Source organism: Cynocephalus volans, chromosome 12 (genome assembly GCF_027409185.1).
Source record: "Cynocephalus volans isolate mCynVol1 chromosome 12, mCynVol1.pri, whole genome shotgun sequence".
In the NCBI taxonomy this organism is placed as follows: Eukaryota; Metazoa; Chordata; class Mammalia; order Dermoptera; family Cynocephalidae; genus Cynocephalus; species Cynocephalus volans.
This window is the reverse complement of record NC_084471.1, coordinates 67782368-67799874: the sequence shown is the minus strand read 5'-3', so window position 1 is coordinate 67799874 and position 17507 is coordinate 67782368. Positions and strand designations below refer to the sequence as shown.

The 17507-nt window shown below is 52.2% G+C and overlaps 1 protein-coding gene across 1 annotated transcript; it reads right to left on the bottom strand.

Moving 5' to 3' along the window:
* Nucleotides 1-4983: 4983 nt before the first annotated feature.
* On the bottom strand, nucleotides 4984-12079 carry LOC134361314 (keratin, type II cuticular Hb5). Its single transcript, XM_063076349.1, has 9 exons — nucleotides 11632-12079; nucleotides 9875-10083; nucleotides 9237-9297; nucleotides 9000-9095; nucleotides 8150-8314; nucleotides 7759-7884; nucleotides 7187-7407; nucleotides 6395-6426; nucleotides 4984-5973 (listed from the first exon to the last, which is right to left on the bottom strand). The coding sequence occupies exons 1-9, from the start codon at nucleotides 12049-12051 to the stop codon at nucleotides 5780-5782; spliced, it is 1524 nt and encodes a 507-aa protein (XP_062932419.1). The 5' UTR covers nucleotides 12052-12079; the 3' UTR covers nucleotides 4984-5779.
* Between the last annotated feature and the right edge of the window lie 5428 nt (nucleotides 12080-17507).

The following is a 17507-nucleotide window of genomic DNA, read 5'->3' as shown; positions in this document are numbered from 1 at the left end:
TTCTCTCCCTTTCCCGCCTACAACTTATTCACCTTACTTTCATTGAAAATTCCCAGTTCTCCTTTAAGCCTTGCCCTCCCTTAAAATCCAGTCACTCTCATCCCAAAACACTCATGACCCTTAGAACACAATTGCATGGAGGCCTTAGACCTCTTTCTCAATCCCTTTCCATACATCTCCCTGCATCCCATTACACGGTTTATAGATGGGAGAGCCACTTCCACGCCCACCCGCCGGGCAGATTATGCCATAGTAAATCGAACACAAGCTATTGAGGCTGCACAACTCCCAAAGAAGGTTGGGGTTATACACTGCAGAGGACACCAAACCTCCAATGGCCCCATAGCCCAGGGAAACAAACTGGCAGATCTAACCACAAAACAGCCTGCTCAATCACCAGGCCCCCACTTTCTCTCCTGCTCACGTCCTTCTCATGGCCCCTATGCCCTTATCCCAATACACACTCCAAGAAATACAACACCCCCAACAGTTGGGGGCACAGAGAAAGGACAACTGGTATACTCCTCCGGTTGCTATGTCCTCCCTACCATACAAGCTGAGCAAATCCTTTTAGATTTCAATAATTTGGTTCATATAGGCTATGAACTCCTACTATGCCTTCTTCAGCCCTTATATCACTCTCCCACAAATGGACACTCTATCTTCTAACATTAGTAGATACATTTTCAGGTTGGATTGAGGCTTTTTCCTGCACTTCAGAGGATGCTACAGCAGTAACGCATGCTCTCACCTCAGAAATCATCCCTCATTTTGGCCTATACACCAGTCACTCACTCGCCTACGGGCTGCCCCCCACAAACCCACAAGCCTCAGCCCCTCTGAGCTCACGTGCAGTAGGCCCTTCACTCTCACACCTCTCCCTTCCAGCTCATCATCTTAGGCCAGTATCTCCCTACCCTTTCGCTCATTAGGGATCTTCTTAGGGAACAGGCCCACCTTCCATTACCTCATCCTTTCTCCACCACCCCCTCAGACTTTAAACTGAACCCAGGACAGCAAGTGTATATTAAAACCCGAATCCCGAAGCCTCTCTCGCCGTGTTGGGAAGGGCCTTATACAGTACTTCTTACCACCCCCATGGCAGTGAAAATACTAGGAAAGGCCCCTTGGTATCACTTATCCTTGGTAAAACTCGCACCTCAGACTTTACGCCAAAATCTGTTAACACCAGGCCAGAGGGGTCCCTCTGCTCAACCCCCAACCCAACATCTCCTCACACTTTGTCCATTTTAGGACCCACAAAACCGAAAATCTCCAGAACCTCTGCTCTTCCTGCAATCCCAGAAAAAGGATAATCTTTCCCCAGCGATTATCCTCTCACACTTGCAGGCCCGCTTCACATCCCTTGCAGAAAAGCTACTATTGTACTCTCTATTCTAGTACTTGCTACAGGATTGGCAGCAGCCCCCTCAAAAGATTGTAACATTATGGGAAGATTTCTCCTGCACTCCTTTACCTCCTATCAGTAGGATGCTTCTTAGCAATTTCATTGTGGCAATGTGCCCTTTAAATTCTTTTGGCTCCCTAACCCTTTGCATCCTTCCCATGTTTTTCCTCCTATCTGAATGCTCCCCCTTATCTGGAACATGGAAGTTCCAGGCCCGCAGGGATGATACATTCCTCAGCGAATCAGACTGGTCCCCAAGCAACTCATCTGTCTCCCAGTTCACGAGAAACTTTTTGTGGTCACCCCCTCCCTGTCAATGCAGCCCGTAATGTTTCCACACATGTCTCTTCACTTCTCTCTAATCTCACCTCAGTGGGGACTGTCAGCGTTGTGTGGGGCCTGCCCACACTCTGCCTCACTAACACCAAACGCTGCCACTCACTTACCCCCTCCACATCCATGCCCTAAAACTGAAATATATTTCCTTTGTAAAACTACATTATCCTGTTGCCTTCCCCCCAACACTGACATCACCCTCCAGACAGATGGAGAGATAGAGACGGGACTGGGACTAACTTCGCCCCCCCCACCCCCGCTCCCATAGGGCACTAATTGTACCTTTTAATTGGGGCAGGGATCCTTGATGCAACTGGGACTGGCTTGGCAAGCCCTGCTACTGCCTCTCAATTCTGTCAAGAACTCTCAGAAGAATTAAGCATAGATAGGATCTCCTCCCTCCAGTGACAGATCACCTCACTCACGACACTTTACAGAACTTTACAGAACCATTGGGCCCTTTACTTCCTTACAGCTGAGAAGGAAGGCACCTGCCTCTCCTTGGGGGAGGAATGCTGTTACTATGTAAATGAGTCCGGGGTGACCCAAAACAACTTAAACCGTTTCACTGAACCCTTGGATACCCTGGCTCATGCCCCTACTAGGACCCCTAACTGTGCCTCATCCTACTTTTTGGCCCCTGTCTCTTTTGGTGTTTCTCTAATTTCTTGCAGGAACATATGCAGGCTTTTACCAACCAAAAGGTTGCCCAATTGTCCCTGCATGGAGGATATCAACCCCTCAGAATCAGCGACCCTTCCCCAGAGGAATATAGCCTCCCCACACGAAAGCAGTACCCCGCCACCTAAATCTTTTATTTTTTCCATATCTTCACCCATCTCCAGCAGGAAGTAGCTTCAGAAGAATGAGACTTCTGCCCTTTCCCCCTTTTTCCTGTACTTAAAAGACAGGAATAATAGATCTGCAACATAACCAGTGCCACTTTAGACAAGTCCAAGTACAAAATGGCTCCGCCCACCTCCTCCCCTCCCCTCTTCCCTTTACAAGAAGCCTCCTGACTTAAACAGAAATCTCTTTTGCTTCTGCAAAGATGCAGTTCTCTGCCTCAATCCACATTAGCATAATGACCCTCCTTGATGGTATCAGCCAGCCCTTGGCACACTATATAAGCTCTACCACCCCCACACCTGGTGCTGTCCACCATTTTCAGGGCAGCCCTGGGCCCTGTGCCACTCTGAGCACAGCTCAGCAGATTTCTTTCTTTAATAAAGCTTGAACGGTACCCGGCATCTTGCCTCACTTTCTTTCAACTATAATCCATCCTTTCCAATCCTTTAGAAACTTTGTGTGTTTGGGGGGAACACTGAATATTTAAATAAGAATTGAATATGGCAGAAGGTCTGATTTTCTCTGATGAAGGTGTTAGCTTGGTTCATGATATTTCAAAGGAAAAGGGAACTAGGACAGAGATCTGAAATCACTCCCATGGGTCACTTTATCGTTTGGGCCACTGACTCTTCCTTGATGTCTCAATTTTGGATCACTTGACTTCTCTTTTAAAAAGTTTTCTTTTCTAGTAAAACTTCAGACTTAGTTACCCTTGGATTGTACCCTTTGCCTTCCATGGGAATAGATCTTTCACTGGAGAGGGCTGCAGGAGGCTCAGAACCCTTTGAACCAGAAGAGCTTGCTCTGGATTTTCACTGTTAGTTGCAAGGAGGGCTGGGGAGAGGTTTGTCTTCATAAGCCACTGGCTGAATCAGTTGGCTAGTTTGCAGACAAAAGGCATACAAATGTATTAAAACACTCATTAATATCTCCTGATCCCGGCTGTTTGACTTTCAATGCTTGGTGTCATATTTTTTGGGTATCAGATTTGGCATTTTAGTTTTGTTTGGCCCAGATCCTTAATAAAATCAAGTTGTCCTCCCCAAACACAGACTCACTCCAGCATTCCAGAACCACAGGACATGGCAGGGCTGGAAAGGGCTCGAACACATCATCTCACAGACTCCCAGTACAATGCTCAAGGCCTGGAGGCTGCTTCTTGCCCACAGTCTCACTGCAGCCTTGCAGTCTTGGCAGAATTGAGCCTTACATTTGGATCTCCTGACTTTTCAGTCTCTGAGATTTAACTTTTCATGTGGATGAATGATGCACCCTGAATCAAACATTGGCCTACTGTGAATATAACCATGCCCTCAGGGACTGGACAGCTGGAAGTAGGGGGGTGGGCAAGGGGCTTGGAGAAGGCCTGCCTGTGTCAGCAGCAAACCTCAAACCAAGCTACGGCCTGAATGCTCAGAAGCCAGCAGCCTCCAGTAGCATTACAGCCCTTTGTGTCTGAAGTGAGGATTCATCAGAATGGGTCTTCTCCCAGGGAGAGAGGCTTGGGGGTGGGGCAATGGAGGGTGTGGGAGGCAGACATCTGCCTGATAGTAGTGATGGCTGATTTGTTTTCCTAATGGAGAAATGGAGCCAAGTCCAGGAGTTTGGGTATCTATACTTCCTGCTATTCCAGCTGCCTGAGTTCATCCAACACATCCCAGGCCTGGCATGTCCTGGAGCCCCATCCCCGGACTTAGTGCAGGTCCAGAGCCACTTCCTTGCCTCAGGGAACTTCCAGCCTCATCCAAGATCCACCCACTGACAGACAGCCCTGGCCTGGAGCCACAGAGAACAGGAGATCCTCAGAGCAATAGACAATTTGGGGCAAGGGGAGGGGGATATGTGTGTGGGGGGGAGGAGGGATGGGAGGCAGGGAGAGCAGAGCAGAGCACTGAGCAAAGGCAAATGGGAGGGGGGCGCATGGATGGCTTCTGTGTCCATGTGGGCTGGGACAGAGAGTGGTCCAGGGCAGCCTCAGAGGGTGGTCTTGTCTCCTGGGAAGCATCGTGCTGGGTGGTGGCTTGGACAGGGCTAAGGGGTAGGTAGGGAAGATGCGATGGATGGAGCTGCATTTGGCACAGAAGCACATGTGTGTGCAGGGAAGAGCTGTGAGCTAAGCGGGAGGGTGAGGGCAGTGAGTTTGGGATGGAGTTCTGGCTGCTGAGAGTGTGAGGGGTGGGTCAGGGAGAAAGAGGTCATGTGGGAGTCTGAGGAGTCTGAGGAGGGCCAAGAGGAATCAGGCTGTGGAAGTGGACAGGAAGAGCAGAGTCACTGGGGGTGACTGGGGACAGGCTGTGTGGGGCTGGAATAGGATTGGTTGTTTGGAGATGGAGCAAGGGAGTGGAGACACTGTAGGTCAGAAGATCACATATCCTTGCACAACAGCAGCATTTATTGAAACACAGATTGAGACAACCCAGAAGGCAAGGCACCCACAGACAGGCATAACAAGACGGAGACTGGGAAGTGGCCTGACTTCTCCATCCTGCCGGCTCTGCACTGGACAGTCCCCTCCTGCACTGGGCAGGGGAGATCTGGAGCAACCACGGAGTTTACTTTGAAATGTATTAAGGCGCACTGCACAGCAAGGCTTGTCCAAAGTCCCTTATCCGGGGGGCTGTAGACAAAAGGATTCCCCACCGTAATGGGCCTCTTGACTGGGAGGTCACATGAGGAGCCTGGCTAGAACAGGTTAACCCAGAAGAAGGAAGTCAGTCAGAGAGACAAGCAAAACAGAATACACAGGCAAGTGCCTGCTGTGGAGACCATCCTTCCCAGCCTTGGAGAGACCCCTCTCTGTTTGATTCTCAGGTGGTGGGAGCCTGGCTGGATGGTTAGGATCTTGCCTTGACCCAGGGGAAGGCCAAGCTTCCATGCTGTCCAGCCACTCTGGGTGACGGGGAGTGCCCCAGGGAACTTGGTGAATAGTACAAATTGGCCACAGGTATTTTGGAGGCAAGTTGGATTTAAGTGAAGGACTGGGAATGACTCTATAAAATGAAGCCCAGGGAAGAACTAGGAAACAACTCCCTAAAATCAAAAGGTGACGGAGAGTGGCCCGAGGGTCTTTCCCTCTGTAGAAACATCCGGAAGATTCTGGAAGCAAGCACACATTTTCCATTCACACACCATTCAGTGCGAGGGCGACCAGGTGGGGCAGGCTCTTGGCAGGAGGCCCGCCAGACTCTATGCAAAGCGGACAGACCGGCTGCTGCCGCAGCTGAAGCTGGAGGAGCGGGGCTGGCAGGGGGCACAGGAGTCGGGGGCCATCACTGTGATGCTGCCTCCCGTGGCGGGGGGACCGGTGGCAATCTGGCGCCCTGGGGTGGTGCTGTACGTGAGGCCCCCACAAGAGACTCCCCCGCGGGAGCTGCTGACACCTGTGGGAAGAGGAGACATACAGGGGTGAGTGGCTTGCTGGCGTCTCTCTCAGCCCATGTCAGGCCCCAGAGGGCATCTGTGTTGTGGGAGCTGCCTCCTCCTCAATAGCACAAGCCCCATCCCCCTCAGCCTATCCACCCATCTGGGGGACCTGGGGCAAGAGGGAAGTGAGGAGCCTGGACCAGAGGGGCAAAGCTGCCTCTCCCGGTTCCACGGCCTGCAGCTCACCGTCGCCACCAGTAGAAGGCGTTCAACTCCGCCTTCTCTGACTCCCTTAGCGGTCTCCAATGAGGAGCCAGGGAGGGTGAAAGGCCCTCTTTTAGTTGGGGGAACACTGAGGCACAATGGGTTAAGCCAGAGGGTTTAGCTTTGCCCATCAATAAAGCCATCTTTCTAGGAGGATCTCAAGCAGATACTTACAGACATTCACAGCGGCCACACCTTCACACAGCCTAGGGGAAGAAAACTCTGTTAGTTCCAGACACTGAGCTGGATTCCCTGAGAGAAGTGGTTGCTCAGGGACAGAGAGGGTCATCCTGTGTACAGTCAACCTTCTGAGAGGCAGAAAGAGCTCCCCCAAATCTACATGACATGCTTATTTTCTTTAATTGTTCTCTAACTATGGATACAAGCCCTTCTGATTTTTAGCAGCAGTAGGTGAGATTATAAACTCCACTGCTGTTTCCAGTGTGAGGGACTGTGGCCAACCCCAGATAGTGCCAGTCAAGCTCGCAGAAAGGCGCTGAGTCAAACACACCATGTGTGAAAGGGCTTTGTGAGTGATGAAGAGCTAAATGCACACAGAGGTGCCTCGGCGTTGTGATACCCAAGCCTGAGTGGCTGGCCAAGCTGCAGCCCCACGTAGGAGCTGTGGAACAGAATGGATTCTGGAGGCACATGACTTGGGTGAAGGTTGCAGCTCTTCTGCTTAGTAGCTAGCCATGAGAAAGGCACTGAAGTCTGAGCCTATTTCTTTATCTTTGGATGGGAAAAAGGACACATACTTCATTAGATTGTAAGGACTATAAAGTGAGCACTTAGCACAGGTCTAGCACATAATGAGCATTCAATAAATTATTATTATTATTATTGGAGCTTGGCCTGTACTAGCCTTGGTCAGAATTGTAGCTCACGCTTGGGCTCAAGGAAATTCACTTCTGGAGGATCAGGACCTCCACCTTCTAAACCCCACCAGATCCTTCTTAGCCTCACCTGTGCTCCTCGCCCTCCAGCAGGCGCCTGTAGGTGGCGATCTCGATGTCCAGACCCAGTTTGGAGTTCATCACCTCCTGGTACTCCTTGAGCAGGCAGGCCATGTCCTGCTTGGCCTTCTGCAGGGCGCCCTCCAGCTCAGCCAGCTTGCAGCGGGCATCACTGAGGGCTGCCTCGCCCTGCTGCTCTGCCTCGGCCACAGCAGCCTCCAGCTTGGCACGCTGTGAGGATGGAGATGTGAGGACAAGGATGAGAGAGAAGGCACAGCTTGGCTCACCCAAGCAAATGGGGCTAGGGCCGAGAGAGGACAGGACCCATGGCCAGGTAGTTAACGGGGCTGTGGATGTGAGGGAGGAGATGAGTGGACTTTTCACCATCTCTCCATGATTGTGGTTGCAGGGTAGCCAAGGAAGGGGCTGGGTCCCTCCTTTGGAAGTCAGTGATATGGCTCATCCCAGGCTGAGAGCTGTGAAATACGGTGGAACCCCTGCCCTCTCTCTGGGTCCCTGCTTCCTCATGAGCACACTGTGAGGCCCGATTAGGTGCTGCAGCTGCCTGTATGTGGACTTTACCTGGCACTTGGCATTCTCAATTTCGGCTGTCAGCCTCTGGATCATGCGGTTCAGCTCATTGATCTCCTCCTTGGTGCGGCGCAGGGTCTCTCCGTGCCGGATCACCGTGGCCTTCATCTCCTCGCACTGGGGGGAAGCAGAGAGGCTCATGAGGCTCAGGGTGGGACCTCACACCCACTCAGAACACCAGGGAGGAATGTGCAGGTTGTTAGTGCTCAGCCTGTGCTACCACACTTGGCAGTCCTGCCCTGCCACCCCAACCCCAGAGAGGCAGCCCTTTGCTTACCATCCCTGGGGATCTCAATCTCCACACAAAAAAAGCCTTTTCTAGTAGATACTTTGCATCCTTCCCACTGCTGCATCTACGAGCTAGGTATCCTGTGCTGCTCACCTTGCTGCGGTACCAGGACTCAGCCTCGGCACGACTGCGGCTGGCGACATCGTCATACTGAGCCTTGATCTCGGCAACGACACAGTCCATGTTCAGGTCCCGGCTGTTGTCCATCTTGACAATAACTGAGGTGTCTGAGATGTGGGCTTGGAGAACACGGATCTCCTGTGGGGCCAACAGCCAGTGCGTTTGATTTTGATACCTGATCTGAGCCATGTGCTCCCCCTTTGGGGGCAGTGTCCACTCCCTGGAGGGGGCACTGGTCAGGAATGTTACATGACTCCCACCTGTACCACCTTTATTCATGCATAGGTTCATTATAAAGCAACAAGGCTGGAAGGGGCCCTAGATGTCATCTGGGAATAGACTCCGACTTAACAAATGGGAAAACCAAGGTCCATAGTGTGAAAAAGGTCTGATCCAAAGTCACCCAGCAGGGAAACTGGGTTTGAATGCCAGGACCAGTAATTAGTCCACTACTTAGGAGCCCTTCCCATTTGGGAACCCACCCGATCCCCCACCTCACATACACACCTTCATATCTGTCTGTGACTGACACACAGATCAGTGCACAGGCACGCACATTCCAACACACAGAGCTGCTCACAGACACAGCAGCCCCCAGCACGATATACTACATATTCCTCACACACGTGAACGTGGATGTGGCCTAGGCACATGCATACCCATAACGGGGATTGTGGGCCCCTTGCACGTGTGGGCATGCATGTTCTTTTCACTTACATGGCACATTGGCAAACACACATCCACACATGTACCCTTGCCCTGCTCCCCTGGTCTCCACACCTCCCCTCCACCTGCCCTGGGTGGTTGGCAGGTGCCCCCTCACCTCTTCATACAGACGCCTCAGGAAGCTAGACTCCTCCACCAGGGCCTCCACGTTGGCCTCCAGGTCTGATTTCCGCAGGTAGGCACAGTCCACATCCTGGCAGCAGAACAAGGAGGAGGGAGCATATGTGTGGGAGGAGGCCAGAGGAAGGTGCCTTTGGTCAGTGTGGTGACCATCACCCGTGCTGCAGCTTGCACAGAAGGGTCCCCCCCACCAGCCCCGCACCCAGCCCCTCACCTTCTTTAAAACCACGAACTCGTTCTCTGCCGTGGCTCTCAGAGCCACCTCCTCTTCATACCTGGGTGGGGGAGAGAAAAGGGCTGCAGCTGAGGGCTTAGAGCCTGAATACCATCCCAGGTCCTGGGCACATTCTTCCAGGGGTTGAAAAGGGATTACCCCCCTCCAGTTGTTATCTTGTCCTCTTCATGATTTATTTTGTGTATTATTCATGGGCTAGCTCTTGTCTTAGCCCGGCTTTGTTCCACCCCAGTCCTTCTGCCTCTGGGATGAGATCAGGATGCCCATTCCATCCCCCAAGTCTGAAATCACCTGTGCCACCTAGATCCAAAGACAGCTAGTGCTGTTGCCTTTGGGAGATCACAAAGCCCATATCAAGAAGGTAAACTGTGGAGGGTAGGGAACAGAGAGCTGTGGAACTCTGTTGGGTTTCCTTTCCTCACTCCCCCGAAAGCTAGTTCAAAGACTCACAGGGGTGGAGTCTTAGAGGTGGAGCCAAGGAATCTGAAGAAACTTAGGCCCCACTGGACATCCCCTCTGGATCCCTGTTAAAGGAATCCTAAAGAAACTGCTGCAAGGGGGCTGTGGGCAGAATCTACAATGTTCCCTCTGAATTCTCCCTGGTGCGCCCCACTCACTTCTTCTTGTAGCCCTCCAGCACCTCCTGCACGTGGTTGAGCTCCGAGGACAGCCTCCCACTGTCAGCCTCTACGCACTCGGCCTCCCGCCTCAGCGTCTCGATGTAGCCACTGAACAGCGGCTCCAGGTTGCTCTCACAGCAGCGCTGGTTCTGGTAGAACTGCCACTTGGTCTCCAGTAGCTTGTTCTGCTGCTCCAGGAAGCGCACCTGCCATGGGGGTGGAGGAGAGAGACTCAGGGGGATCCTGAGGGAGGTGTCTGGATGCCCAGAGCTCTCTCTGCCCTATAGAGGGCTGGACTAGTAGGGTAGAGCCATGGGGCTGAGTGTCTGGGGCTCAAGGTACCCCATCCCCAGCCCCTCAGGGAGGTGTTTGTGGGTGTGGGAAGGAGAGTGAGCCAGGCTTGAAGCTAAAGTTCTGGTTCAAGTCCCAGTTCTGCCATTTTAAGTGGGCAACTTGATTACCCTCTTGGTGCTCAGTTTTCTCATTCCTAAAGTGGAGAAAATAGTGCTGACCTTAGAGTCACAATGAAGACTGAACAAGTTAATACATGTCGAGTGCTTAGAACAGTCCCTGACATGTAGTAAGTGCTCAGTCAATTTAATTATTATGATTACCAGTTGTCCTTCACTTATTAATTTACGAAGCAAACACTTATTTAATGTTTACTATGTGGTGTCAGGGCCTGTGCTAAGATACACACACACACACACACATCTGTCTCTGTGTCTATCTTTGTCTCCGTCTCTATCACCTAGCTATCAGTTTCATTCAGTTATCACAACCTTATGGGGAGGTAGATACTACTTCCCTCATATTACAGATGGGGAAACTGAGACCCCAAGGTGTGAAATGACTAGCTCACAGTAAGTGATAGAGTCAGGATTTGATGTACCTTGAATCCCTGTGCATGGCCTTTTCCTGCCACCACAGTATGCCTGTGCAGCTCATCTAAACTCTCTCAGCTCCAGTTTCTTATTTGAAAAATGGAGATAATAATACCTACCCCATTGGGTTATTTTCAGGATTAACTAAAATCACTAAAGAGAAAGTAATGACAGGAAGTTCACCTCCCTTGTCCCCAGAACACTGATCCCAGAGCCCTGAGCCTGGTCCTGCTACTCTGCTAGAGCAAAGCCTGTGGACACAGGAGGAGCCATCGTGGAGGTGGCTCCCAGCCTCCTTCCCCAGACCTTCTTGAGAGGCAGCGATTTTCTCACTCTGGCTGCATGAGTGGGCCTCCTCCCACCAGCCTGGCCACCTCTGTCTACATTCCAGCCTTCCATGCAGGTAGAGGCTGCCAAGCCTGGACTGGTTGGCTGTCACACCTCCTCATCCATTGCTGAGTGGCATAGCAAGGACAGGGAAGGCAGTGTGGCTCTGAGGGGTACTCCAGCCACCTCACGTGCTGCCCGGGCCATGAGCCACATGCCTTTTGTTCTCCCGTGATCTCCCACTTTTCCAGCACCCAGTGCCCCATCCAGTTTTTCAGGGACGGCTCTGATATCCAACGTTGTCTTGGCTCCAGAAACACACATACACTTTGGACCACAGACTAAATTTCTAGACCACACCTGGATCTCAATAAACTTTGCTGGCGTTAAATGATGGAAACGGATCCTCTCCCAATACTGGTCTGCATTCCTTTCCCTCTGCTGTCCCAAACCCAGCGGTCATCGTGTCTCCCCAGCAGACTGGGCCCTTCCAGGGGAGGGCGGGGCAGAGGGCTTCTCTGGACCATCACAGGCCTCACTGACCTTGTCGATGAAGGCAGCGAACCTGCTGTTGAGGCACTTGATCTGCTCCTTCTCCTCGTGCTTCACGCACTGCGCGTTGGGGTCGATCTCCAGGTTGAGGGGCGCGAGGAGGCTCTCGTTGACCGACACGGTGGTGATGCAGGGGGGGCTGGGCCCGCACACGCCGCCGGAGCGGTAGCCGAAGCTGCGGCCGCAGGAGCCGGCGCGGAAGCCCCCGACAGCCATGCGGGGCCCGCAGGAGCCCAGGTTACAGAGGCTGCGGCTGCTGAAGCCCGTCAGCCCCCGGTAGCAGGACACCCCTCGGTAGGGGGCGGCCGTGATGCAGCAGCGGTTGCCAGTCCTGGGGGCCACAGCTGAGCAGGAGCTGAAGTTCCTGGTGACCCCGCAGCCTGGGCTGATCCTGTAGGAGCGACACGACATCGTGCGGTTCTGAGCAGAGTCTGAGCGGCTGTGGAAGTCCGTGTGGGTGCGCGGTGCCAGGCTCAGGATCCTTCTGGTGGCTCTGATCCTCCCTGGTCCTTTTATTGGTGGGGAAAGCTGGGGTTGGTTGCATAAAAGGAGTGAAAAGCCATTTTATGTTGTTTATTGGCTTGGGGAGGTTGCCAGCAACTCCCCAAGGACTCATCTTAAAGGTGAGCTCAGCAGTGACTCGGGGGCTCCGTAAAAGTACTGAAGATGTTATTAGGGACACTGTGCGTTTGCACTTTTCATCTTCAAAGCTCGTTTACATACATTAAGTAATTAATTTTCTTGCAGTCTCTCTGTGAGATGGCCTCAGCCCACACTGGGAGACGATTTAAACAGTCTGGGGGTGGCTGGCCTTGGGATATAGACAGGGGCCGTTGTCTCAAGGGAGAAGCTCTAGGGTCCCAGGTTGGGTGAGACCTCAGTATATCATTACCTTCATCTGCCTGACTGCATGCAGGACACATTCTCATGTACGTCATTGTGTTTTGGGGTTGATTGATCAGGTGAGTCCAAATCCACCCTGGCAGCATGGCCTGGAAGGTGGTTCAGGACCAGAGGGGCCACTTTGAGGGGCTACACTCCCTCCACGACAGAGGGCTGGAGCAGATGGTCTCCTGGAATCTTCTGGATTCCAGGCCAGAAGCCTCTGTCCCAGAGCTTTCACTTGTCACCCAGGAAAAGTGCAAACCACACAGCTCTCAGTGGCCACAATAATGGCCACTTGTGGGTAATGGGGAGACTCCCTCTAGCCACTTTCATCCATTTGGCCAAAAGGCTCTGAGAACCCAGTCTTGGGATAACCTGGTGGCTATAAACTTACTCTGGGCACCTTCCCTTTGCTCTTTAGGACGAAACACATCCAGTGAATCTCTCCTCCTTCCAAAACCACCAGCCCCAGAAGTGTCAGCTCTAGAGGAATGTTTAGAGACTGCTCTGCATAACGATGGGAGTGGGATGGTGGCTTACTCTTAACTGAGGATGCTATGATCTGGCTCTCGGGGGCTCTGGGAGCCTCATCCTTCTAAAGTCCCTGCTTCCCTATGTGTCCTTGGGCCACTTATTAGGATAATGACTGCTATTCTTTTAATGTTTATTGGGCACAAACCTTGGGGATGTGGTCTCTGTCCCCAGGGAGGTTAGCCAGACACCTGAAGTGCTAGGAGCTTAAGGAAGAAGAGTTGATGAGCTGCCTTAAAGGACGACTCCTCCTCTAGGGAGCCCTTCCAGAAGCAAACACTGCTGTGTGCTGCTGTTCTCCCGAATCCTCCGTGAGATGCTCTGCGTTCTGTCCTGGGTCCGCTCTCATCTCCACGGCCAGCCCAACCTTGGGTCTGTCTCCACGGAGAATCAGGCTGATTGATTTCTACCTCCGCAGCCCTCACCTGTTCTTCAAGGGAGGGTAGAGGGACCTCGGGCAGCTGGTGGGGGAGGAGCAGGTGGCCTCACCAGCTGGCCCCCAAAAGATATTCAAGTCATATTCACTCATGGGGAAGCAGATAGGTTTAGCAACCTGGGCAATGAATCAAAGTTGGAAGACCTAGTTCAAGTGCCAGCTTGGACCCTTCCTAGCTGTGTGGCTTTGGGGAAGGTCTTCACCACTCTGAGCCTTCGATTCCTTGACTACAAAGTGGAATTCATTCTTAGCTTCCAGGATTGTTGGGAGAGTTAAGTGGGTAATACATGAGAATGTGCTTTGGGGACCATCAAACTTTGTCCAAAGGAAAGGGACTATTGCTTCCTATCAGAGATCTCCCCTGCACCCCTCGCCCAGCCAAGAGTGGGCCTGGCCTGTTCCTTTCCTGCCCACGGTCTTCATCGCACATTTACGATTCTTTACCCTTTCAAGACTGCTTTTAATGTTTCCTTTACTCTGATTTCACTTGTATAAACATATAGGGTGGAGTCTGGGGGTGGAGAGAGGAGACTTTATTGGGGAAGCACAGGAGATGATTCCCCAGCCCCCGCCCCTCAGTGGAGGCCCTGTTGCCTGGGGTGCTCCGGACAGTGAGTTCACTGACTGACTGTTGTGTAGACCTGGAGCTGGTGTGGTGTGGTCCAAGAGGGATTCAAGGAGGAGGGCGGGGGCCGAGTGTGGGAGGTGGAGGAGCCTTGAAAGTCCATAAAAATCTCCCCTTTCACAGCTCCTACAAGCCTTGCTCTCTTCCAGTTTGTTGAAGTTGATGGAACCGGACCATTTCTGCCTCTCCCTGTGGTCAGGAGGTAGGGGAGGTTTCATCTTGGAAGGAGGCCACTGTGTCTGCTGCTTTCCCTTGCCCCAACACACACACACACACACACACACACACACACACACACACACACACACACACACCACCCAAACCTCCAGCCTGAATTGGGTGTGTGTACTGAGGATGGGGAAGTGGGAGCCAGGATTTAGGAGACCTGGGGACAGCCCCACTGCTTTCAGAACTGAGGCACCCACCCAGGACCAGCAGGACTATCCAGAACAAGGGAACAAGGGTATGAGCACCTGTGCAGGTGTGGTGGGAGTGAGGACAGGTCCACTCCTGCGCAGGGTGTGCTCATGGGTGCTGGGTGCTGGGTGCTGGGTGAAGTTCACATCGCTGCAGACAGCAGTGCCGAGCCCAGGGCTGGCGGGGGCTGCTCAGGATGGTTGTGCAGATGGAGCTTTGGATTGGAGGGGCTGGGCTGAAAGCAAAATGGAGAAGGGGGCCTATTCCTTGTGGGGCTGGTCCCAGTGGTCCAGGGCCAGCGAGAAGCTCACAGGCCAGTTTGATCTGGCACAGCTATTCTGGAGGGACCTGGGCCTCATGGTGAGCACCAAGAGTCCCATGGCTACTCAGTGGGACCCAGGCCCTTGCCCTGGGAGTCAGGATCTTTTGGGGGTTGGGGTGGGAGCCTGATCTCCTCTCACTGGTCTCATCCTCATTCACTGCCCACCTGTGCCCTATTGGGTCCCAGTACTGCACCCCTCTCACTACCCCAAGCCTTCCCCCGAGTCACACCTTTGCCTGGAATGTCCCAGCATGGCCACCTCTTCTAGGAAGCCTTTGTGAACTAGTCAGAGTAAGGCTGTGATTTCCCTCAGTGTCTCATAAAATCCATCTCTGGGGCTCCCCAGGTAACTTCAATTATCCCCTTCCACACCCTCCTATTCTAGGTGCTGTCATTCATCACCCCCTTTGGTCCTGTCCCCTCCTGCCCCCACACCTTTTGAAGGCTCCACCCAGTGACAGGAATATCACCTGAGAGTCCATGACCCTCCCATAATTTAAAATGCTCCCAAGAGGCCACTTCTTCCAGGAAGCCTTAAGAGCTAATTGGGTCAGAGAGGTTCTTCATCCCACCCTAGAGCCCAGGCAACTTCTGGGACTCCCTCTGACTCTGCTCCTCTCCACAGAGTATGCATTCTGAGATTTTCTTAGAGTCCCATGTCACTCCTCAAGCCCACCACAGATGGGCCATCCACTGCCTTCATTTACCTAGGCTGAGATGCCTGTTAGGGCAGCTCACTCTGCTCCACACCGGAGGCTCACTACCTCCCTTCCCTCCTGTTCTTTCTACGGCACTTAAAATCCCTCCACTTCTAGGAAGACTTCCCAGATCTGTCAGAAGATAGGAGAGCCCTGATGCCTTCCCTGGTCCTGCTGTGTCTGACCTTCAAGCTGCCCATTGACCCTCCCAGTTTTGTATTTGCACCGGCCTGGGCTCTCACGGGCCATTTTACTATGCTTCCCGGCTGGCTGGATCTCCTGAGTCAACCCTGACGGGCTCCCCAGTAACAAGGCCTGTCCTGAGCAGGGCCTCGCTGGCCACCCACACAGCTGATTCAAGTTAGGCATCACCCTTCAACTCTGCTGGCCACACTCTGATTCTGCACCCAAAGCTACCCACCTGTTGCACTGGGACACAACTCTTGAAGGGTCTTCTTAGCCCTGTGATCCTTTCTTTGGCTTTTACAAGACTTGGGCTTGACTCCGCGACCCTAGGGGAGAGGAGTTGAGGGTCAGAGCAATTGAGAGAGCTGGAGGAAGGAACTGTCCCCTCCCAGTGCATCCTGGGCTGGGTCCCTCTCCCAGCAGGCAAAGAACTCCAACAAACTTTCTCCTTTCCTCCTAATCCCATCCACAGGCCTTCCTGTTGGCAGCTTTCCCTGGTGGCTTTGCTGTTGCCTGTGACTACTGTGGGTCAGAGCAGAGGCTCAGTCCATACAGAGCCTCTGATTTCAGAATTGGATCGTATTAATGGTTTTGAAATTTTTTCTTCTTTTCTTTTCAGCAGTAGAACCATTTCTCTAAATCTCAGGAGGGAAACAGCTATATAAAGCCATACATTTATTTACATCTTTAGTTGTAGAACAGGTAAGGTTGATATGCTCCTCTCCCTGCCTGCCCCTTGCCCCCTACAGTCCATTCTCAACACAAGAGAGTGAGCCCCATAAAACGTTAAGCTGGGTCATGTCTCTCCTCTGCTCAAACACCCCGTGAGTCCCATTTCACTGAGTCCTGATGATGGCTAACAAGGCTCTGCATTGTCTGTCTCCATTGTTACCTCTTTTGCTCCGTCTTCTTCCTCTGGCCTCCCTGCTCTCAGCAGCCACACTATCTTCCTTCAGACATACCAGGCACACCCCTGACTCGAGGCCTCTGTTCTGGCCGCCTCCTCTGCCAAATGCTCTTCTCTCATCCACAGGGCTTGCTCTGTTGCCTCCTGTGGGTCTTTGCTCAAATATCATCTCTATGACCCTTTTTAAAAAATGGCAACCTGCCCTCTCACATCTGGGGCCCTCTCTATCCTGCTTGTCTTGCTCTGATCTATTTCTTTTTTTCTGTAGCACTTAACACCTAACACACTCTAGAATTTACTTATTTATTCTGTTTATTGATTATTGTCTGTCTCTCTCCTCACCCCAAAATAAACTCCATGGGAGCAGGGATCTTGTTTGCTTTGCTCATTGATGGATTCCAAGAACTTAGAACAGCACTGGGAATATAATAAGTGCTCACTGAATATTTGTGGACTGAGTGACTGGATAAATAAGTAGATACCTTGGATCCTTTAGATATTTGAAGTTTGGCAGAAAATGAACCCCTGTGGGAAGCTTTGGCCCCTGAGCCTGAGGAGCACACCCAATTTGAAAATCATGAGCCCTCCATGGCTCTTTCCCGCTTCGAGGCTGTGGTTTTCTGAGCACCTGCAGGAACAAAACCAACAGAAACACAACGTGATGAAAACAAGGCTGTGTTGGGCTGGTGAGAGAGGGGATAGATTTCTTTTTAAAAGTTGCTATCCATTGTTGTAATGTTTGTGTCCTAAATACAATTTTGGAGGAAAAATATATGCTCAGAAGGTTCTCAGCTCCCACCCCCCCATTGCATCTCATGGCCCAGTCCTGCTGGGCGCTTTGGAAATCTCCTGCACTCTGT